The sequence below is a fragment of the Venturia canescens genome, chromosome 4 (genome assembly GCF_019457755.1).
Source record: "Venturia canescens isolate UGA chromosome 4, ASM1945775v1, whole genome shotgun sequence".
Taxonomy (NCBI): domain Eukaryota; kingdom Metazoa; phylum Arthropoda; class Insecta; order Hymenoptera; family Ichneumonidae; genus Venturia; species Venturia canescens.
The window spans coordinates 9,092,271-9,114,209 of record NC_057424.1 but is presented as its reverse complement, the minus strand read 5'-3'; the positions used below and the strand labels follow the sequence as shown (position 1 = coordinate 9,114,209).

The following is a 21,939-nucleotide window of genomic DNA, read 5'->3' as shown; positions in this document are numbered from 1 at the left end:
TTCTTTCATCTCCGCTAAAACTGCTATAATAATGAATAATAAATAACTCTTGAACAATATTTCTGCAGTCATCGAAATGTACATGCTTGTATGCATCAGTACGAAAAGATTGCGGACAATTTTTTTATAGGGTATGAAATCGAATTTTTCCTGTTATACCATTGGAGCAGGTGCATACGTGCATACAATTGTTATGCACCCTTGCAAAAAGATGTCGTTCTACGAAAATTTTGATTGGTCTATTTCACTGACTGAGCCCTGCCTCCTTTCCACGTTAAAAGGCGAATACAAGTGTATTGCAAACTCGTCGTGCACAGTGTGGTGTGCGCGCAGCGGCCGATCTATGCGCGCACTCTTTTTTAGTTTTATTGTTGTTATATACTGACATACGAGAATAAATTCGGAGACAAAATTTTTCGCGACTTTGAGACCGGAAGATCGGTACAAAAAGAATAGTACATAAATAGTAAATCTTAAATTTTCAGTTACGGACGTGGCGTATGAAAAATTAAATATGTTCCTTTTAGTGCGTGGATAAACGAAGCAGCGATGTGTCGACGGGCTATAAAAACTCATGCCAAAAAATGACGTGGTGAAGAAAGATAGAGTGAAAGAGAGAGAGAGTGGATGAGAGAGAAAGAGAGAGAAAAAGAGTGCGTGAGAGAGAGAAAAGAGAGTGAGAAGGATAAAAGCGAGAGAAGCAGTGAATGAGAGAGAGAAAGAGAAGAGACAGTGTCGCCTTGTCGAGTAGGTCTCTCGGGGGAGGGGGTCGAGAAGCCCAGCGAGGTATGTGTCCAAAGATTTTTCATTCCTTCGTTATTTATTCCACCCTCATAAGCTTTCATCGCCAATACAATCGTATTAGAACATCAACTTTTCTAACGTTTCCGGATAAAATATTTCGTTAGGCGTGTGAACATAATATACATATATACGTATATGTATATACATATACACTAATGTGGCCTTGATGAAAGGCTCGTAACTCAGTATTACGTGTTTTATAATGTAAGCAACTACAGTGTGAGGACCAAAAACAATTACAAATCCTTTGAAGTTGGAAAAATAACGTTCTAAATATGTAAAAAATGTAAAAATAAATGAACAAGGATTATAGACGTTTCCTGGAAAAGTGCATATTATTACGAGAGAACTCGTCACATTTTTTTCATTAACACAACGAATTTGAAAAAGCTAGAATAAATCTTCATCACATATTCTAATGGTACGATATATTGTGCAATACAAAAAGGAGTCGAGATGAACATGGAAAATATTCATGATTTAAGCAGAAATCGTTCAAATTTACTCTACTCCAATTTTTCAATTTATCAATTTTTACAACATTGAATGTAAATCTAGTTACTTGAATATCATTTCGTTGTTATAATGGAGACCAGATGAAAAGTTGAAATTTGTTGAAGAGAAAAAAAAACTTACAAAATACATGACCCTTCCATTGTTCTCTTATCCATGACTGCAGCAAATACTGCCAGTACAATCTGCTTGTTATCTCTTGTCATTTTAACACTTTGGCCCCGTGCTGTTCATGTTTGTACCATTGGAACTCAGTCAAATTTCAGTTTCATGCAGCAACCATTCAACAAACTGTTTTCATAATTCATTTAGAAGGTTCCAAGTGTATGTCAACTGGACAAATTTTGCAGATTGCGGAAGCTACTTAATTTCGAAAAGTCTGACCTGAATATTTGTAACGTTTCAATGCAACAAACTTCCAAATGTAGCTTGTTGGTCTTTTCTTTTTTAATTCTGCTATCCAAACAGCATGGAGGCTGGCAAAAGTACCGAGGATGTTTGGCGAAAGGAAAAAACAGAAGATCGCACTGAACTTTTCAACGCAGACTCAGCAGCTGGATCTGTAGATGCAAATTCAACTTCTCTTGCTGATATATTTGACACTGCTTTCACATCGACGCCTGATCCTTCTCCCCCGAGATGTCCTGCCGGTACAGCTTTTTTTTTTTTACTTGTGCTACTACTGTTTATTACATGCATAATTTTTTATCATCTACTACGATTATCAACAATTTCAAATTTAACATTGACTAAAACAAAACAACAAAAACCATAGTAAAAATTTTACTTGTTCCTATGATGAAGAATTCTGCTTATTCTGGCCACATCTCTGTTGCAGATTTTTAAGTTTAGCATATCAAATATTAGCAATACAGAAGAGATGAAGAGGAAACAAATTCAAAGTATTATGATTGCCCACAAATGAATTGTGTGCTTGAAAATTGATAAATGTTTAGTGCTTCCCATTCCTTTACAAACTTCAACATCCTTTGATTTGAATAATCAATAGTGAAGTTTTAATGTTGACTAGATTAATGAAAATGATACCATTACTTCATTCAGGTAATGAGATGGAGTATGAACATCTATTTGCGGAAAGTGATATAGAAGAAACGGAAACACAGCCTCGTCCTGAGCCTTTTACCGGGCAGAGGCGTCTTCATAGTCGGTCACGCTGGGAGCCCTGTTGCTTGAATCGTAATTATTTGCCGAATCGTTCGAGGCGTGAGCCTGTCCCAGTACCGTATCTCAATGCCAGGGAGATTTTTGAGAAACATCGTCGTAAGCATTTACTTTTAATCGAAAGAACCAACGTTCAACGTATGATGATGGATAATCACATAATGGAGAGTCTCGGTGGACCTGGACCATCAAGACGATCAGGCTCGTCAGAAGCTCCGGTTGATTACAGGTACAACAATATCGTAACAAATTCTCTCCAACTGTTGATGTATTCGGAGATCTATTCCGATTTTTTATTGCCATCACTCAAAATCAGCAACACATTGATGAAGATTCGTGGTAGTGATTTGAGAAAAGTACATTTTTCGACGGAAAACAAAATGATGCTGCAACTATCTCTATACAGCGAGAACCATATTCTGACTCGTCTTCTCAAGGGAATGGTTTTTCGCATATTTTACTACGTTCTCTTTATATTCGTAGTAATAAGAGTTTGTGAAATCAGACGAAAATGCTATCATATGTTTAACGGATATTTTCCATTTCTCTGAGTTCTGTATCGACAGAATATACCTTGCACTTTTTAGATGATTGGCGATCAAGAATTTACAGTCGTTTGCAGAATATGATCGCAAGTATTAGTGGTATTTTCCGAGTTATATTTTGAAAATTTATATCCAAAATATCTCTAAAATAAGCGCATCTTTTCATTTAGTGTAATTTTTTCAGGTTCACATTCTCGAATAAGTTTCATAGATAATTTTATTACATAGAATTTTTTTTTTTAACAAAAAAAGAATAAAATTTTCTTTTGACCACCATTTCACCTGAGAATTTTTTTACTTATCGATATTTTGAGATTTTTCAACTAAAGGAAAGAAGCAGGGAGAAAAAAGTTTAGTGAGTTTATGTTCGAAAAAAGATTAATTATTTCTGAAATGATGAATTTATGAAATACACAATTTGTCAAAAAATATATTTATGGGAAGAAAATAGCAAAACATCTTTCTGCTGCACCCTAATTTTTATAATTGAATTTTTTTAGCATAACTGGAACAGCGGGTCATTCCGGCGGTGTCTTAGATCCTGGAATCAACAGTGTTCCAAATGGTAGTGTCACGGAAAATGCTATTCTTCCAACCGCAACCACGACAACTACAACCTCGCAACAAGTACCTCGTAATCAACCATCGAGTAAGAAAGAATAATAATTGTGGCCTGTTTGTTCAGTTAATAACTAAGTTCTATTTAGTAAAGATGCAATCAGCTTTTTCCGTTCATTTTCACCAAATACTTACATAACTGATATCGACAATACCTTTTGGACAGTTTTTTTCGTGGAACACGGATAGAAAAATAGTAAATAATTGATCAAAAACGGGAAAAGTTTCCGTTAAATCGGAAAAAAGGCTTTACTGCTTATTCGTAAGATTTTGGATCATTGTTTGCAATGAAACGAATTACAATGAATTCCAGAAAGCGATGACACTCCCATGGCTCCAGATTTGCAATTGGACTGGTCTTCGAGCAGCGATAGTGACGACGAAGACGATTCAATCGAGGTTTTAGGAACTGTTAATAACAGTAATAGGGTAAGTCATAGTAATTATTTTAAAATCGTACTTCATAAACTGTTGAACAATATTTAAAATTTTTATCCAAGCATTTGGATCGAACTTCGAATGGAGAATTTCTATTATTCATCGAGTTATTCGAATATTATTTCAACTGAATTGATGGAATAGAATTTATAGAATGTCTAAGAAGATCCAACCCGACTTTTCGATTGTTTTGAATTTTAAAAAAACATAATTATTCTTACTAAAAAGTGATGAAGAATTGGTGTGAGTTAGTACATATAATTGACGTCATTAATAAAACAAACGTAGACCAATGGAAACGAAGGGGAGCAGAGTGATCGTACAGTTACCGTCGTCGATCTGACAGCCGAGTCTGACGAGGAGCATACTGCGACGTTACCGAGTGCTCCACCTACGTCACCGCATCCAGCCGAATCAGTTCACAGGTACGGACATGATGTGCACTATCGTTCAAAAGTTTCAAAGCAAATATCACGGCTGGCTTACAATTCACCAGGAAATGAATGTCTTGTAAAGAAAAAATTGCTTTTCGTTGCTCTTTCTTCCGAGACGACAAATTCATGCAAAAAAAATTGTTATGAACCTTTCCGATCTTTTTAAACATCGATTTAACTGCGAGGGTTTTTTTTTCAGAAACCATTCCTCCTACTGCATGCGTCATCCGTCTGAATACATGCTGCATTCGCTCAATTCACTCCCCATGTATCACGGACCTTACAGAGTTCCCAATTTATATCACGGTCATCCGCCGACCACAGGTAAGCACAGTTTCTTACTGATATAAATCATAAGCATTTTTTTTATCATCGAACGTGTTTGTAGATGGACCAGCTGGCATGCCTCACCCACGAATTCACCCTCTTCACGAGAGACTGTGGCTCCATCAACAACGATCACAAGAATCGCATCGTCGCAGACTCTACGCTAGATCCGCACATCATGGGTAAATTGCATTTGATCTCACCATTTGACCCATTTCAACCTTTTTATTCAACTTTTATCGAGTTTTCGAAACGGTGACGCACTTCTTCGAAGCTCTTTCTAGAGTAGAAGGGTTAAAACAATATCGTTTTGAGATTTCCACTCGTTCCATCAATATTTTTTTGTCTAATATTGAAAAATTTCAAATTCTAATAACGTAGGATTTACATTTTCCAAAAACGATAGCGTATTTTCAGAGAATAGTGCTATGCCGAAGAATAATTTGCATATTAACCGATGTTATGTCTACGAGAAAATTTGATCGTAGAAAATATGTTTCGTTTTATTTACCAACGAGTTTGTAGATCAGTGCTTAATGATTTTTTTTTTTGGTAACTTCAGTTATACACCGCCCAATGCTCATATGTATCAACCTGGAGCATACCCAGCTAATGGTAGCACCAGCACTGCCGGTCCGCCTAGTACTTGTTGTACACCAAACGAAAATTCCAGTCAAACAGAAAATTATCCTCGTCATACGGTGTTACCGCCACCTCAGCAACCAACGGTTTACAGTCATCCGGAAACACGAGGACCTGCTGCTCTCAACATAAATCCACCTCCTCCTTGTTTGGAGGCACTGACGGTACTTTTGTTTGTACATTACAAAATAATTTGTTCACATTTTCACCTTCGTTGTATTTTAGTTGAATCTTAATATTTTCAAAAATATTTAACAAGCTCACAAACTTCAATCGATGTGATGAGGTTCAATTTTATGAAGAATTCTGAACAATACAGATCGCTGTTTAATGTAATCAATGAAACAGGTGAATCCGTTGACGAGCCTCGAAGAGATGGAATCAACGCCAGTGGAACGAATGCCATCGATGCCAGTGCATCAACACGTGCATCATCACATGTATCATTATCCCTCGTATTCTCAAAACGTCATGGCAGGACAAGGTTTTCATCCTCACTTTCCTCATCTTCATTTGTCGCCTTTCCGGCTCAGTTTTCATCCACATATGTATCTCGTAAGTTTTCCAAAAATAATAGACCTAGACATGAGCGATAGAAAATAAGCAAAAACGGAGTCTCATTCTCACTTGTACTTTCAGCAAAACACCGAGGGACTCAGATACCCGGGGCCAGTGCCAGATTTCGTGATGCATCAAGCTCGACACGTTACGGCTCGACTCGAAAGCTACATGCGCATTGTTGATTTGCGACGTATGTCACATATCAGCTGCGGCGCCACTCAAGAATCTATCGAAAGTCACACATTCCCACACAAATACAAACGAGTAAGAATTTCTACATTTAGAGCACACTTTGTAATACTGAGCAATAATATTTATTTATTTTGTATTAATAGGTGAAAAAAGTAGAGAACGCCGAAGATGCGATGGAGAAGTGTACGATCTGCTTGTCGGAGTTCGAGGATTGCGAAAGCGTGAGGTAAGAATTACATCGGTTATTTCATTTCGAGTTCGACGAGCTTTCAACCTTACACTTGTTTCATTTGCAATATATTTTTGTCATGTTTGAATTTTTAAAATTCTTTATTAAATTAAAGGGAAATATTGAGAAAATTCGATGAAACTGTACGGATAAATTTGTATGATATTGCTCTGATGAAAACGATATTTTTCTTGTACAAAACTGGAGAGACAAATAAGAAACGTTCAAAGCTAGCTTTCGTTGCTGTGTCGTTCAATTTTTTGAATCGTTTAAAAATGTTTGTTCAACAGGAGACTGCCGTGTATGCATTTATTCCACATAGACTGCGTTGATCAGTGGCTGTGTACGAACAAACGTTGTCCGATATGCCGCGTCGACATTGAAACTTTCCTGCATAAGGAGCTCGCAGCGGCTACGTAGTTTAAGGTCGTGCCTAACCGCACCTCGTTATCGTGGGCTTTTTTGGTTACTCTATCTTTCGCTCCTCGTATGTTATTCGATATTCATCCCGAGTTGTTTTGCCGGCTAAACATTTTACATTGTGCCGTTATTTTTTATCTCAATCTTTTTTTTGTCTACACTCAAGATTGCAATTTTCTTGCTTCGCAAATGAAGTTCGAATACACGTTGTTGCGATAAGTCATCGTGTTTATTTGAAGGAAAAAAATGAGTTTACTATTATCATCATTACAGTTATTATTGTTGTTATTATTATTATTATTATTAATATTATTATTGTAGATATCGACAATTGTAAATAGACGAATCGATTATAGACTCTAGAAAACCCAAGCGAGATGTTTTCGATACGGAGTTTTTGAACGATTGCTTAAACTTTCAGTCGTCATTGGTTTATACAAATTTGCGATTAGTTTTGACTGTTTGGCGAATGAAGGATTTTTGTTTGGAGAACGTTACGTTAAATAATTCACCGAAGCGCGAAGGAGAGTCGTCTATTCAGTTTATTGAAATTTGTTTTTTTCCAAATGGTGCTGCGAAGGATAAGCATGAGAGTAAAGCGACAAATGTTTGATGAAATTTAGGCAAACGATTGTGTAGAGTCAGGCAATGTTTTAGTTTCTTGTAGCGGATACTGCGTAAAACGAAACGAGAACGAAGAATAAGAAACTAAATATTTTTGAAATACGTGACAAATCGAGGTCGCGCTAATGTCACGTCGTTTCAAATTTTACGCGTGATTCAGCGACGGGTCTCAAACGACATTTCGAAAGTTCTCGTCCGTCGATCCTACTATTCATAGGTGTATATTTTTAAATATTGTTTTTCGTTTTCTTTGTTTAATTCAGGCGAAGAGGAGAAAGATGAAAAAAAAGAGATCACAAAAGAAATCAATTAATTAGGTAATAACGCGAGTTCTTAGACTTGGTCACAAAATCCGAGACGAAAGAGACATAAAAATACACAATTTTACGTAGTTATCAGGCGTAATGTATCGACGCCAGTTACCTATTATTATATTTAAAGAAGTTGAAAAAGAAAAGAGAAAGCAAGGGAAATGCAACGATAAATAATCGTAAATTAGTTCGTCGAAGAACAAAGAAAGATACGCATGAGGAAAGGTGATTTGGGCCATAAAGTAGGAGTCCCTGGTTTCGTCCTGGAACACCTATCAATTGATATCGTATTATTAAGTCAAATCTAAACTCAACGAGTCATAAACTATTACGAAAAGAAAAAAATGCCTGTCTTGAGATTTCTCGAGCACGAAATTTTGCAGGAGCGATTTAGTGAAGTGCGCATAAAAAATCGCTATTATGTCACGCGGATGGGGATAAAATATTACAAAATATGAAAGAAGAACAGAACAAAACTGTATCTTCACGTCACGAATCAATTTTTTATTACTGCCAAACGCTGAAAGCCAAATTTCATGGAAACGAATTGTATAATGATCTTGTACTTGAATACATGGCTCGGTACGTTTGTAGTATTTGTAATAACGTGTCGAACGATGATAAGTAAGAACAAAAAGAAACGAAAAAACCAATAATCGGTAGATTCTGCATACCGAAAATGAAAACTAAGCGTATTTAAGGAGGATTCTTTATTTACGAACGAATATTCTTTGCAAATAGCAAAAAAAAAAAAAGGATTTCAAGGCGAACGCGAACGGTGACGTCCGAATTATGATCTTGCGAGATTGCAAAAAGGTGAATTTCCTGACCTCGCTGTTCACGTTCCACAATGAAAAGTCATGGGAAAAAGCGATGGAAATTTGTAATAACGAATTAATGAGAGATACGCGTTTCACAGCGCGTATCGTAGCTACTGAGATTCGCGGAAATATTTCGTTACTTTTTGGCTTTTTTCGAAGCGTTCGTATTCCGCTTACTCCGAAAAGTTTCGTGTTCAATTGTCTCTTCGTTTTAACCTTCTTTTCTCTCTCTCTCTCTGCCCTCAGCTCGTGGGATTTATTCAAGAAAACGGAGATATAATATGAGAAAAAAACGAAAGAACGAAAAAGAAAGAAAAAATAAAAAAACATCGAGCGCTTTTCGTACCCGTTTGTACGAAAAATAATCAACTAATTTGGAATAAAACATAATTTTATATACTCTCGTAAGTTATAAAACTTTATACTGTAAATATGATGCTACAAATATAATGTGAAGATCACCTGTACTGGTTTATTGTTAAAGTGGAGTATCCGAAGTAAACGTTATTCGAAAATATTCAAGTGCGTTCGTACAACGCGAAACCTGATCGAATATTCTGTACATACTATTTTCCTTCTCTTTCTCGAATTGCAATAACAAAAAGAGTCGAGAATTTCAACAACTTCAATGAATTGCGTATGTTTGACATTATTGAGGAAAATTATACTTTAAATAATTTATTTGATTCGCAATGAATTCGCTGATGTTCCCAGTCAACGGCACGTGGTACAGCATTGGGATAATTTCGGCGGGTGTACCAGGTTGCAGTGATCGTTCTATTCCTTCAGTTTTAACCAGGGTCGACAACTACCTCGACTTCGTTTTGTCTTCCACGAACTGATCGTTTCCGCGATAGCGTTAGACAAGTGTCTATGATCTGTGCAGAAGTAGATCGAATTATATTTTTTTCGCATCGTCGTTTTTGTGGCATTGACACGCATCTTCCCGGAATAATTTGCTTGAATTATTGATTTTTAATTGCGTATTTTAGGTAATCATCGTGAAGATTTATCCGGAATTCAAAAATGCAAATATTTCGACACAACTTTTGTATTGATTTTTTAATTTTTTTTGTATTTGTATTAATAAATAGCAGTTGGTGAAAAAGTCAAACGCCCCTTTCTCGTACCTCCTAGAACAAAAAATAATTTTTGTTCTAGAACGAAAATGATTTTTTTTCCTAGCAGAGGATCATTGCTATCTACAATCTCGGTATTTTTACTAAAAATTGAAGATGAAGTTCGATTTAACGTTCACGGAGTTTCAATTGAATACTTACACATAAAATCAGTCGTACACATAAAATCAGTCCTCAAGTCGTCACAGCTTATTCGTAAATGAAAAGAAGAGCGTTCGTCAAAACAGCTGAACCATTTTATTTTTCTCACGGGATATGAAGCTACCCACTTTGTCAAGGACAAGGCTAATTTAAACGGTTACCTAATTTTATTGAACACTATCCAAAATGGAAAAAAACAGCGAGTTTATGCTCAGTCCCTGCCTCGCTTATATCCAATAATAACACGAAACCAAATCTTAAAATGGTTAGAAAAAACTTTAAAGCAACTTCATTACATAACGGTCAAAAAAATTCGTTTCCAATGTAAAATAGATATATCGAAAGTATTCTTCATAGAAATTAAGCAGTTAATACTGAGCAATTATTTATAATCTGATGAAAGCGATCAGTCCATATGAGATCGAACCAAGTGCAAGTATTTGTTGCATGGATTTCATTGTACGCCCCGACCCAAAATTTTAGCTCGTACCTGTGCATACGGAACTACCTTAACTGCAACAGTTTATCCGCGAAGGTTTGAAAAACGGTATGACGTCACGAAACGGGATTTTTGCGTTATAAGAAAGAGCGCGGCAGAGCTACCGCGTTTCTTGATTCAAATCCTGTTGTAACGAATAATGAATATTCATTCGAACTTGGTCGGAGAATAAAAGTATGGCGGGGATGCTTGTTTTTGCGTAGCCGAAGTTTCTCGTGGGGGATCGTTGATCCCAGGTAGCGGAAATCGTTTTCGTACAGTGACGACACAGATCTTCGCAATAGTTTTTATCGTATTCAATTCAAATCTCAACATTGTTATGTGTAAACTTATTTATTATTTTTAATGGCAGGGAGATACGGAGACTTACAAAATACACGTTATAGAATAGTAGAACGGTGTATATTTCGAATCAGAGCTCGTGATGTAGCGAGAACTTTACGCATCTCGGTCATAGGTCCATTTCCAGCTGGTTCCCTTTCGCTTTGCAATGAGGAGGCTCAGACAAGTGGAAGGAGAACGATCGAAGTTGTTGACAAAATGTTAGTTTTATATGTGAAAATGTGAAAAGAAAGAACGGTCCTCGAAGTAGGAGTCGTTTGGTTGTCGTCAGTTAAAGTGTAAAAAAAATGTAATCCCATCTTATTCATTAAAAAAGGTTGATCCTCTGCGACAGCCCCAACCAAAAGTTATGTACTGTCTGCATATTAAAAGGCTTGATAATTCGTTCGGATCGTAATCAATAACTTTGTAAAGAGCCTATATACGTACTCGGTGCCAGCAGATATAGTACAAATATCATTTGCTTTCGTAAAATTTATTCTAAAAGTATTTTTGATCCGACATCGTGAGTAAATTTTTTGACGGAACTATCCAGGTTACGCTTCAACACACAGAAAAGGTTGTCTATACAGACGACATTCGCTTGTTCGCTTGCAAAATATATCGTATGCAGCCTAAACCTTCGTACTTCTCGAGGCTATATCTGTCAAACTAGATGGTCAATCACCTTGATTTTTTTTCACAATATCTGTGATATCCTGCTCTAGCTCCTCCTCGTTTTTTATAAACTTCCTAATTTTAGTACTAGCGGTAGAATTAATAATGTGCCGTTTGCTTATGCATGGTCCATATGTTACGTGTTAATTGAGTCAACTTCAATTACATATATCTCGGGTTCGGGATGGTGAAACTTGATAAAATTTTATAGAGGTGTTGTTCATATGTTAAACAATACGTATGCCAAATTTAAATAATTTCCTAATTTAACTGTCTCGTGGAGGAACCACCTTAACTAGGTGAGTCACATACGCGCGCTACATCTTCTTGCATAGCGTAACTTTTTACTTATTTATACCAGGATTCATTTACACTTAATAATTCAACTCATTAATAACTATTAAATCAAACAATAATCATTGAACAAAATTCGAAGGATTTTCGAGAAATCGAGTCGAGCAAAACGATATCGGCAAAATGTCAAAGCTGTCATTTTGACGGAACGAATGAACGTGTTGTTTTTTCCGAATGAATTTAGCCCCGCAGTGGTCGTCTTTCAAGCAGAACCAATCGGAATCGCGGAAAAACGATGATATTGAAGAGCTAATTCACGCGTCACAACTTTATAGAAAGGATAACGTGCAATGAAATTGTAATGGTTGGAAAAAACTTTCAAGCAATTTTATTAGACAACTGACAAAAAAATGCGTTGCAAATGTAAAATAGATACATCTGGAATTTTCTTCATAAAAGCCAAGAACTCGATACCGAACAAGTATAATTTGACGACAACGATCAGTCTAAATTAGAGTGAATGAAGTCCAGGTATTTGTCGGGTCTTGGAAAAATAGTCGGAAATGCCCGGTCACATCTCTGACCAAACGATATACCCATGCAATACCACGCACCGTCGTATAAATGCATCATTGGTCCTCCAATGTCACCCTGAAACAGTTTGAATAGAAGAATAATTCAATGAGTGCGGGGGAGTATCATTGGAGAATTTAATAACTCTGAATAATCTAAGACAGTGAAAAAGTATTGCGGTCGAATTTCAAGGCTGGCAAATTCATGTTATGAGATTTTTCCTGAAATTTGAAGCACGGTGCAGGCTCGCGAGAATAATTTTGAATAACGAAAAAAATTCTGTTGATTTCTTGGAAATATTTTAAGAGATGTACCTCAAAAATGTTCCAGTAGGCTCACTCTTTTCAACTACAAAATATTCTTCATTTTTATTGTACTATAGTGGACAAAAAAATGTAATGCTGAATGATTTTCTGAATAGTCACAATATTGTCACGATAAAGTGTAAAATGGGACTTCTAACCTGGCAATTATTCGATGCGTCGTAGTCGGCACATATCACTTTTTCATCGACTTCGATGCTCGTACTTTCCCAAGCTCTTTTGCAGCTACTGTTTGGAACGACTGCCAATTGGCTTTGAAATAATCGAGCGGGTGGAGAAGTTTCTGAAAGGGGAAATAAAAATCATAATCATTCGTTGCACGAAATGAATCCATCCATCTTGCTAAGCCATCATTAAAAATGCAGCTTTAGTAAGTAACAGTAAGCTCAACTAGAAACGCGAAAATGTTGGAAGGTGCTGAACATCGAGAGTGTTCTCTGGTACTACTTTTCCGGATTGAAATAAATTAGAAAATAGTAATAAAGAGATCACTTTGTAAAAAAATGGCCTACTGTTACGAAGATTCTGTATTTTTTTACTATTTCAAAAGAAGCTCTATCTCACAATCAGTGAAATGGAACCAATTCGTCCGTGCTCCAATTCTCGAGCGCATTTCCATAGTGGCGTTAAAAAAAAGTGGTGTTAGGCAAAACTTTTGACGGTCCTGGCGGCATTCAAAGAGCTGTGGGCCATGAACTCGGAGTTGCAGAAAAAGCCCGTTCAACTTGGAAAATATGTATAAAAATAAACACGATTTAAAACTCACCGAGGGAAGTAACGGCCCAATGGGTAACGTACATTGATTGATTCCTGAAGTCGTTATCCATTAATTCGCCAATTGTGGGTATGCAGATTGGACGTATATAGTCTGAAAAAAAATAAAAACGAATGGTCCATCGAGAATCTTGACAATTTTTCACTCGCACGTTCCTTCGTGGAGATTCAATTCCATCAGAATTTCGTCCTTGGTTACTCGATGTTATTCAAAAACGTTTGACCATAACCCAGGTGGGTCAACATCCATGAAAAATTAACACACGAATTTAAAGTAATCAATGAACATCAATTTATCATTTTCTATATCGAATATTGTGAATGAAAATATTAAATTTCCAATGGATTTCAATGGAATGGAAAGTTCGAAGCGATACGTGAATTTTTGAGAGATATATTCGCATGATTTTTCGCGCAGATATGAGAGTCGTTTAAAAACACTTGTCAACTAGTCAACGAAACTTGAGCGTATGATAAGCTTCAATCCTTGCATGTACACAGTGCGATGAGGCTCACCGGTGAAAACAACATCTTCCTTGAGTTTAATGATGGCCATATCGTGCTCGGTGTATCCGTCACCGTGCTTAATAACTCGTTCGATTCCATATCCTCGTGGGAATGTTGTTTCATTTTTTTTTGAAAAATCAACTACACCAAGGTGTACCAATGTTTCGTTGAAGTTTTCCGGAGCACAGCGTCCAGACGTGAGGACATGGCGTTCCGAAATGAGCACGCCGGTGCAGTGATCAGCGAAGTGAGCGATCCAAGGCCAATCGCCTGTTTAACCGTTGATCAAATTTCAAAATAAGTACGGACGAGTTCTTCGATAGTTCAAAGATTTATTGGTTATTTCACATTCCATGAATGCCCGTGAAATTGAAAAAAATGACAAAGCTTCAGGAATGCTGAACGGCATATAATTTTGTTTCCAGAGAATCATTAATTAGATTCTTCGCCAATTTGAAATCGTATTCAAGAATTGATCTGTGTAATTGGAATGTTTTCGTTACTTTTTTAAGAGTTAGTATTTGGGAAGCAATTTCGAGCAGTAAAATGAGCGAAATTGGATGTAACATCGTTGAGTAAACTACGAGAAATGGTCAAGCTAAATGAATTTTATTTTTTTTTAATAATCATTTTTGTACTGATAACTTACCAAGCTCTGCAAGATCGTCGTTGCCATGCGATTTCCAGAGACTTGCTTCTCGCTTACCACACTGAGGAGGGTGCAAAAAATCTTTCTTTTCTTCAGAACGGCGTTCTCTTTTGGCTCCATTATTCCTTGGTTCACCTAGTTAACGTTGAAGTAGATTTCACATTTTCTTATTCGTTCCAATTCTTCCTACGACCGACATATATGGATATGCGAAACATGGGGAAATTTGTACTTTTTGGCATCGCGTCGGATCTTTATATTCTTTGGCTGAAATCGTTTAACTATAAGCCAAAGCTAACGAATCGAAATGAAAAAAACGGAATGTTTCTAAGAAAAGATATGAACGACTACTAGAGTATTGAAAATTGCTGAAAAAAGAACATACAAATTTCTGCTGTCTTCCTATCACGAACACTCCAGCAAAATTTATCTCAGCTTGGATTTGTTTACTGACCTTTTCCATCGACTAGTACAAGACCAGAAACACATTGGATCAGGAGGATTCCCAACAACACTAGAATTTTGGAGTCCATCGTTTTTCCAATGTCTAGACGCAAACAGTCCATAATATTAATTGAGTTGAAAGATTAAATATGAGAGATTGAAAGGAGCTCGAAGTTATTTTTATTCTCCATCAACAGTTCCATTTTTATTCCTAGTTGAGTCAATTTCAATCGAAACGGAAGATTGAGGCATGCTCTATTTCGTTTATTTCGAATTGGAAAATGAATTTTAGGCTCAGCTTCTGCGTGTATGCGTAACTTTTGCAACTTAAATAATGGTAATAAAACAAGTCACAAGTTTTCTTTCTAACTTTGAATGTTTTTCATTTCAACGACATGAAACTGGATGAAAAATTCAAGATTATTTTCTATGTCAAGATTTAATGATCAAAATCGACAACACGATGTTGCGAAATCGTTAAAATCGGTTAATAAATTCAGTACCTCGAATCTCTTCTGCTCGTCAGCTCTCCGCAATAGACTCAATGAAAAGTGTGACTGAAGATAGACGCTCGATCGATTATTGAAGAGGATATGAATATACCAGAAGAATTGGCCCACGAACGATGATACCGCTCTTTATATACCAAAACGTCTTTTTCAAAATACGTTTCCCGGGAGGTTTTCCGGAACGAGTGGAGGGGATTATGGTCCTCCATCTTCCACTCTTCGGCTGGCCTCGATAAGCTGAATATTTTAAAAAATAGGCAGTTCTGACCGCCTATTTTTCGAGCCGTTTCTTTTACTCGCGGTTCTATCGGCTGCTTTATCAGCTAACATTCTTCGATTTGATTAATTACCCACGATTTTTGAGTAGGAAACACAACATTCATCGTGTTTTGATGAGATAAAAATGACCTTGGGTCATTTCAGTATCAAAGGAATCGACCAGCCAAATATTTTATTCAGATCGGTTCCGCATTGACGAAGTTAACGACGATTACTATCATGCCCCAAAAAATTTCCAGTTTTCCTCTCATGGTTGACGCCAAGCACAGCAAAAAACGAAAATCGCTGCTGACCCAAAATGCATTGGCGCGTTCCTTTACGAAGTTTTAACTGGATTAACAAAATTCCATGAAAAATTTCATTGAGCAAGGAATAAATGTTAATTATACAAAATTTGACTCATTATGAAGGAGGAGAAGGGAATCATGGATTTCTGGAAGTGGTGAAAGTTGTTAGAATCCCCTGATCATTTTTGAACACCTGGATAGTTTATGGAGTTTTGTGCCTCGCCTGTTAATTGCTTTCGAACAAATTTGAATGAATTCGCTAGAAATAAATACGTCTAAGAATAAACGCGGTAAATTTCACCAAGTCATTTGGATTCAAAAATTGACACGGTGCGAAGAGACTTTGGGTTTCCAAGAAAAATTTCTATTGTTTCAACGAAATTGCATCGGTCGTCAAGAACAGCAATTATATAACGATGGAAAGCGAAAATTATGTCAAGCAAGTCGCTAGCTTGAAAATCCTCACCCGAATCTGTTTAAATTCGTAAGAGGCGTCTATCAACATCGAGGATCTTCATAAATCTTGCCTGTCAAGGGTCAACGCGCGTCATCGTCGAGCTTAACCGAAATTCGAAAAACATATTTGCCAGTTTGAAACAGCACCTATACGTTTTGAGAACGACGCAGATTATCATGACTGGGCGAAGAGTGGAGGATTAGGACCTTCACTTGCGAAAACGCGGTTCCATAATTAATCGACGACTCTCGTATTGGATCTCGACGAAACCGGACGATCTTGTCGAGTCTTTGCCTACCCTGTCTTGGAACACGACCCCTGCAGGATTCGTTCTCGAAAAGGTGGAATCGTTTTTTTAAGAAATTATTAAAAATCACGCAACGCAAACACGAAGAATCTCGGTAACGGAAATTAAAAAAAACATCGTTCTGCACCTTGACACATGCATGGCTCTGTATAAGATTTTTCATCAAAATTTTATGAACATATTCGTGAACGCAACCGGTTGTTCCAAAATCCTCAATTCATTTTGGTACACGAAAAATTGTGATTATTTTTTGTACGCATGGTCGCGCAAAATTTCGGAAAAAACCTTTCTCCTATTTTGTACCAGCTTATAATATTGTTTCAATGGACAATATGTGAAGTTAAAATGAAATTTTCCTAAAAGTAGTTTTGCTTAGTTTCGATGAATAAAAGCCACGTTGTTTTAAAACGCTCCTAAAAACTAACGAATCTATAATTAACTAATCAGGCAATGCTGAAAAACTAACGCTGAACTCAATTCTGAACTTTTTTATACATTGACACATCTAGCGGAATTGAAAGCCGTAAACCAATCGTAAAAAATGGGAATTGCTCGGTTGGTACGTTTTCAAGATTTGGAATATGAAATTGGTTGTACTAATACAAAATTGGAATTTTTGAAATAAGTTCAACACCCATTTCAGTATCTTCTATATATGATTCTTCAATCCGATGCTCGTTACGTACTGTTTTTCTTGTTATTTTATTATTATTTTTTTTCAGAATATGGAAAAAACAGTGAAGTTTACAATTGTAGCGTTGCTGGGAATCTCGCAGCTTCAATATGCTCTTTGTCAGGCACAAGTTGATGTCAAAGGTCAGTTTCTTCTGTTCATAAAACTAATATAACTTGTGTTTAAATGTTTGCCGTTAAAAGAGTACAAAAATATGAATTTCGCATCCATTATTTCGCTTTATTCGAAGTTATTGATATCGTTTTGTAGATGAAAATAAGTCTCATTCTGTAGAAGGACAAAGTATACAACAGTACACGCTTCTAGCCCCTCCAGTGTGCGGTTGGGTTGCATCGTTCAACAGATCAACGACTCTTAACGGAAATCCAGTGAGAGCCGGTAAGTTTCTATTTTTTTTGAGCTGTTGTCTCATTGTAAATTGCTACTATTTTGATTAAATATCGAACAGGCGATTGGCCCTGGTACGCTCGCCTCTGCTATCGTCAGTACGAAGAAGAAGACGCTTATGAAGAAAAATGCGGTGGTGTACTTATTTCGAGCCGACACGTTCTCACGGCTGCGCAATGTCTACACAATATAAATGTCTCTTTCGTACGCCTCGGCGAAGGCACAGCGGCACAAAATTATCAAATCGAACGGGTTACTCGACATGGGAAATATAGTTATTTTCGTAAAATTAACGACATCGGCGTTATCAAACTGAAACGAGACGTCGTGTTCACTGGTAAAGCATAATCCGGATACTGTAAAAATACTGGAATTCTGAATGTTTCGCGCACATACGCATTTCATTGCGCATTATATAGTCGATATATCATTCAAACGATTCATTAACCTACGAGTTATGGAGCTAAATTTCTAAACTTTTAAATTATGTTAACGATTTCTAAGGGTTACTTCTGGTGAGGTCTATGCGATAGTAAAGTTGTTACGAATAAAGAAAATCGTTTTTTCAATATCACGATAATTACGAAAAAGTAGAAAAAATAAACGCTCAGGATGAGAGCATTTCCAAATTTTCTCTCAAGTTATAATTTTCATTTTTATTCATTTTTTTCTTCAATAGACACGATACATCCTATATGCTTACCTACTGCTGGAGGAATACAAGCACACGACACCACAAATGCAAATGCTTACGTTGTCGTACCGTATCCTGAGTGTGAGTATTGAACTGTTTTTATTTTTTTATTCATTTTTTTAAGGAGGGTGGATCACGATGATACAATGTTGCCATGCTAAACCATGTTAAAAATATGAAGAATTTCAAAATGATAAAAATTTCATAAAATTTGGTAAATGTATTCTTTTAAAATATATAAGACAATACAAATTTTATTAGATTTTTCTACCATATAGCTCTCGAGTAATTGAACACTAAAATTCACGTGTATAAGCATAGGTTTTACATATATACGGTTATACATCTCGTGCATGAGAATTTCGATTTAACGTTCAATTATTCGATAACCATGTGGTAAAAAAAATTTGAAAAAAATGGTATTTGTATACTTGATGCCAAATAATGTTATCACGAAATTTTATCAAGTTCTGATTATTTTGATTTCGTGATCCACCCTTCTTAAGCTTTTCAAAGTTTTACAAGCCTATCTTATGGTTTCGAACTTACTCGACCTCGTCAATTGTTTATTCAATCCTCGTCACATTAGTTTTTCCGTTTATCCGAAAGCCGAACATTTCGAATATTGTAGAAATTTGAAGATCGCCAATTTCAAATGAAATTGATTAGTTTTCTTGTCAGGAAGTTACTGAAATGAGAAGAAACAAAATTTTCTATCGGGAAGCTATCGTTTGCTTGTTTCTAAATACTTTCTCTAAAAGTCTTGGATCGTTATCGTAGTTCCAGAATGAACTTCTCGGTCCCAGTACCTTCCAAGCTAATTGTACATTTCTGTGATCTTGGGCTATCCTACGACTATCCTCTCCTCAACCGCCATTGCTGAAATGAATCTAAATTTGGGAATTAGAGCAGTGAGATAAATTCGCGTGTGTTACGAATAATTACGATTTTTCTTCTCCGTTCTAGACCAAGGAGTGGCCCCCCAAATGTTGTATCAGTTCCAAGTCCCGGTTGTTCCGGTTGATTCTTGCAGAGAAACTTACAGAAATCGGGGTTCCGTGATTTCCGAAAAAATGATATGCGCTGGTGGATCAGAAATATGTCAGGTTAGAACTTCCAGGATTACCTTAACCGCGTTATATCCCTAGCAGAAGTAAATTTCTCTCATTGATCGATTATAAAATAATATTTATGCACTTTATCACGACAATGGTGTGGCTCGGTGTACATCCTTAAGATCATTTTGAACTGAACAGAAACGAATCGTTCTAAGGGACAGCCTCGAAATATCTTCAAAAAATCCACCGATTTATTTCATCACTATTATTGTTCCAGAGCTGCTTACCCATTTTATATTTTGCATTTCAGTATTTTATTTTGAATTCCGCCCACTATGTTTTATCGCTATTTATCGGTCAATGGAATTTCAGTAAAATAAGAATTCAACTAGACACCATTTTGAATTATTGAAAGTGATTTCGTTTGTTTAAAATATTCGACTAACTCCTATGAATTTTCTTGCTTCCCGAACCGTTACAGGGTAGCGGAGGAGGACCGATGATGTTCCCAGTCAACGGCACGTGGTACAGCATTGGAATAATTTCGTACGGTTCAATTTGCGGCGATCGTTCAATTCCCACCGTTTTAACCAGGACCGACAAATACCTCGACTTCATTTTGTCTTCTATGAACTGATCGTTTCCGCGGTAGTGATAGAGAAGTGTCTATGATCTGTGCAAAAATAGATCGAATTATATTTTTTTCGCATCGTTGTTTTTCTGCAATTGGTTGCTCGAGTTATTGGTTTCTATTAGCCTCTTTTAGGAGATCATTATGAAGATCTATCTGGAATTGACAAATTCAAATATTCAGACACTATTGTACAATTATTTGTATTAAGCAACGACATTAATAATAACTTTTATCAAAGTGTAGGAGCGAACTTTTTTCTGACGATTGTGGCGTTATCTCTCGAGTGTGATACGAAAATTCAATTTGACCTAATGACGAAATCGAGAGACGATGCTGACATTTTGCTAAAATCTCATATTGGGAACGTTAAATCTTTTATTTACTATAACAGATGGAAAATAATTAGCATCCGCTGATCTCTATCTCAAGCACACACGGGAAAATAGGCAAGAGGCTGGTCCCTTGAATAGAACTCGTGCTATAAGATTGGGGCGATAGAAAAGAATTTTAATTTCCTAATACGCTGGCCTATTGAATTTCATCGAATTGAAATTAAAACAATTCAATGCAACGGAAATATGGGTGAGGAAATAATAATTTTGATGAAGACTCAGTTCTTTCTCCAAAAACTACTCGAACGAAACTGCATGCAGCTGGAAGATGATTTCACTGTCCCGTTATCTATAAATCAGATGTGATTTTCTATTTAGAACTCATTTTCAGAGGATGAGAAAAGATTTACATTGTTTTCGGGGAAATACATTTTATCGTCAGTTCTGTAACATTACAATTTGACGATATTCAGTGAAATCCGGTCGCCCTTACAATTCCCAAAATTGCTTTCGTCCTTGATTCCATAAATAGTTTCATACACTCTCAGAAAAAGGACATCGTTGAGCTATTTATATGAGCGCTCTTCCTATGTGACGCAGAGCAGTGGAAATCACGGTTGAAAATAATTCAACCGCGAGTTATTACGATCCGAGGTAGTCGTTAATTATTACTTATGCATGAGATCATATCTCAGTGATCGGAGAATACAAAAACATAAAGCACGCGTTCTCCAAAAGGAAATTATGATGGCGAGCAGACATTTGACGTAATGTTTACGGTCGTAATGTTATTTCATTTTCCGACATGTGCAACATCCTTGCGGTTTTCGCATCTTCCTGTATTTATAGCATTTAACAGGTGAGAAAAATTGAGTCCATTCAAGAGTTCGATGCAAAAAACACATTTATGAAGTAAATGAAAAATGTTTCGGTTTCATGAGAACTTAAGGAGTTTCAGTACAGAAGTCAAAATATTAAGAAATTGATGAAATTTGGTGATAATGTTCTTCAACATCAAGTGCGAAAACTCAAATTTTTTCAAAATTTTCTTCTACTTAGTTATCGAGTAATTACGCATTAAAGCAGATTTCTCATGCCCGGAATGTATACCTATATATATGGAAACGCTATGCTTATACACGTAAACTTTAGTGATCAATTACTCGATAACTGTGTAGAAGAAAAATCTTAAAAAATTTGTGTCGTCAAATTTGGCACTAAAGAATATGTTCACCAAATTTTATTAAATTCTGAACTTTTTGAATTTTTTAATTTTTTTAGCATGGATTAGCATGGCA

The 21,939-nt window shown here is 36.3% G+C and overlaps 3 protein-coding genes across 8 annotated transcripts; 2 read left to right on the top strand and 1 right to left on the bottom strand.

Moving 5' to 3' along the window:
- Nucleotides 1-299: 299 nt before the first annotated feature.
- LOC122409137 (E3 ubiquitin-protein ligase Arkadia) lies at nt 300-9,178 on the top strand. Of its 4 annotated transcripts, XM_043416446.1 has the most exons (14): nt 300-441; nt 528-786; nt 1,786-1,967; nt 2,380-2,728; nt 3,545-3,693; nt 3,976-4,091; nt 4,389-4,525; nt 4,734-4,858; nt 4,923-5,043; nt 5,424-5,667; nt 5,852-6,058; nt 6,143-6,328; nt 6,400-6,482; nt 6,776-9,178. In XM_043416446.1, exons 3-14 carry the CDS (start codon nt 1,787-1,789, stop codon nt 6,903-6,905), a joined length of 2,028 nt encoding a protein of 675 aa, XP_043272381.1. In that variant the 5' UTR covers nt 300-441; nt 528-786; nt 1,786; the 3' UTR covers nt 6,906-9,178. The 4 variants fall into 4 exon arrangements, with proteins under 4 accessions (XP_043272381.1, XP_043272380.1, XP_043272383.1 ...); XM_043416445.1 differs by having other exon boundaries at nt 308-786; XM_043416448.1 differs by lacking the exons at nt 300-441; nt 528-786 and adding an exon at nt 793-1,008.
- A 152-nt stretch (nt 9,179-9,330) lies between these two features.
- LOC122409138 (venom protease-like) lies at nt 9,331-20,514 on the top strand. Of its 3 annotated transcripts, none has more exons than XM_043416450.1 (7): nt 9,331-10,982; nt 17,565-17,658; nt 17,786-17,914; nt 17,985-18,260; nt 18,603-18,698; nt 19,584-19,723; nt 20,157-20,514. In XM_043416450.1, exons 2-7 carry the CDS (start codon nt 17,568-17,570, stop codon nt 20,310-20,312), a joined length of 888 nt encoding a protein of 295 aa, XP_043272385.1. In that variant the 5' UTR covers nt 9,331-10,982; nt 17,565-17,567; the 3' UTR covers nt 20,313-20,514. The 3 variants fall into 3 exon arrangements, with proteins under 3 accessions (XP_043272385.1, XP_043272386.1, XP_043272384.1); XM_043416451.1 differs by having other exon boundaries at nt 9,331-11,060; nt 17,810-17,914; XM_043416449.1 differs by having other exon boundaries at nt 9,331-11,060.
- Nucleotides 12,154-15,599, bottom strand: LOC122409141 (venom protease-like). The gene is made up of 7 exons (XM_043416452.1): nt 15,507-15,599; nt 15,014-15,106; nt 14,560-14,694; nt 13,920-14,180; nt 13,396-13,497; nt 12,770-12,912; nt 12,154-12,384 (listed from the first exon to the last, which is right to left on the bottom strand). Exons 2-7 carry the CDS (start codon nt 15,090-15,092, stop codon nt 12,235-12,237), a joined length of 870 nt encoding a protein of 289 aa, XP_043272387.1. The 5' UTR covers nt 15,093-15,106; nt 15,507-15,599; the 3' UTR covers nt 12,154-12,234.
- Nucleotides 20,515-21,939: the final 1,425 nt, after the last annotated feature.

Coding starts and splice junctions, on each gene's coding strand:
- LOC122409138 (XM_043416450.1), top strand. CDS start 17,568: ATGGAAAAAACAGTGAAGTTTACAATTGTAGCGTTGCTGGGAATCTCG. Junction 17,915..17,984: donor CGGAAATCCAGTGAGAGCCG/GTAAGTTTCTAT, acceptor AATATCGAACAG/GCGATTGGCCCTGGTACGCT. Junction 18,699..19,583: donor TGTCGTACCGTATCCTGAGT/GTGAGTATTGAA, acceptor TCTCCGTTCTAG/ACCAAGGAGTGGCCCCCCAA.
- LOC122409141 (XM_043416452.1), bottom strand. CDS start 15,092: ATGGACTCCAAAATTCTAGTGTTGTTGGGAATCCTCCTGATCCAATGT. Junction 14,695..15,013: donor TGTACTAGTCGATGGAAAAG/GTCAGTAAACAA, acceptor AACGTTAACTAG/GTGAACCAAGGAATAATGGA. Junction 13,498..13,919: donor GGAAGATGTTGTTTTCACCG/GTGAGCCTCATC, acceptor ATTTTTTTTCAG/ACTATATACGTCCAATCTGC.
- LOC122409137 (XM_043416446.1), top strand. CDS start 1,787: ATGGAGGCTGGCAAAAGTACCGAGGATGTTTGGCGAAAGGAAAAAACA. Junction 4,526..4,733: donor CCAGCCGAATCAGTTCACAG/GTACGGACATGA, acceptor TTTTTTTTTCAG/AAACCATTCCTCCTACTGCA. Junction 4,859..4,922: donor CGGTCATCCGCCGACCACAG/GTAAGCACAGTT, acceptor ACGTGTTTGTAG/ATGGACCAGCTGGCATGCCT.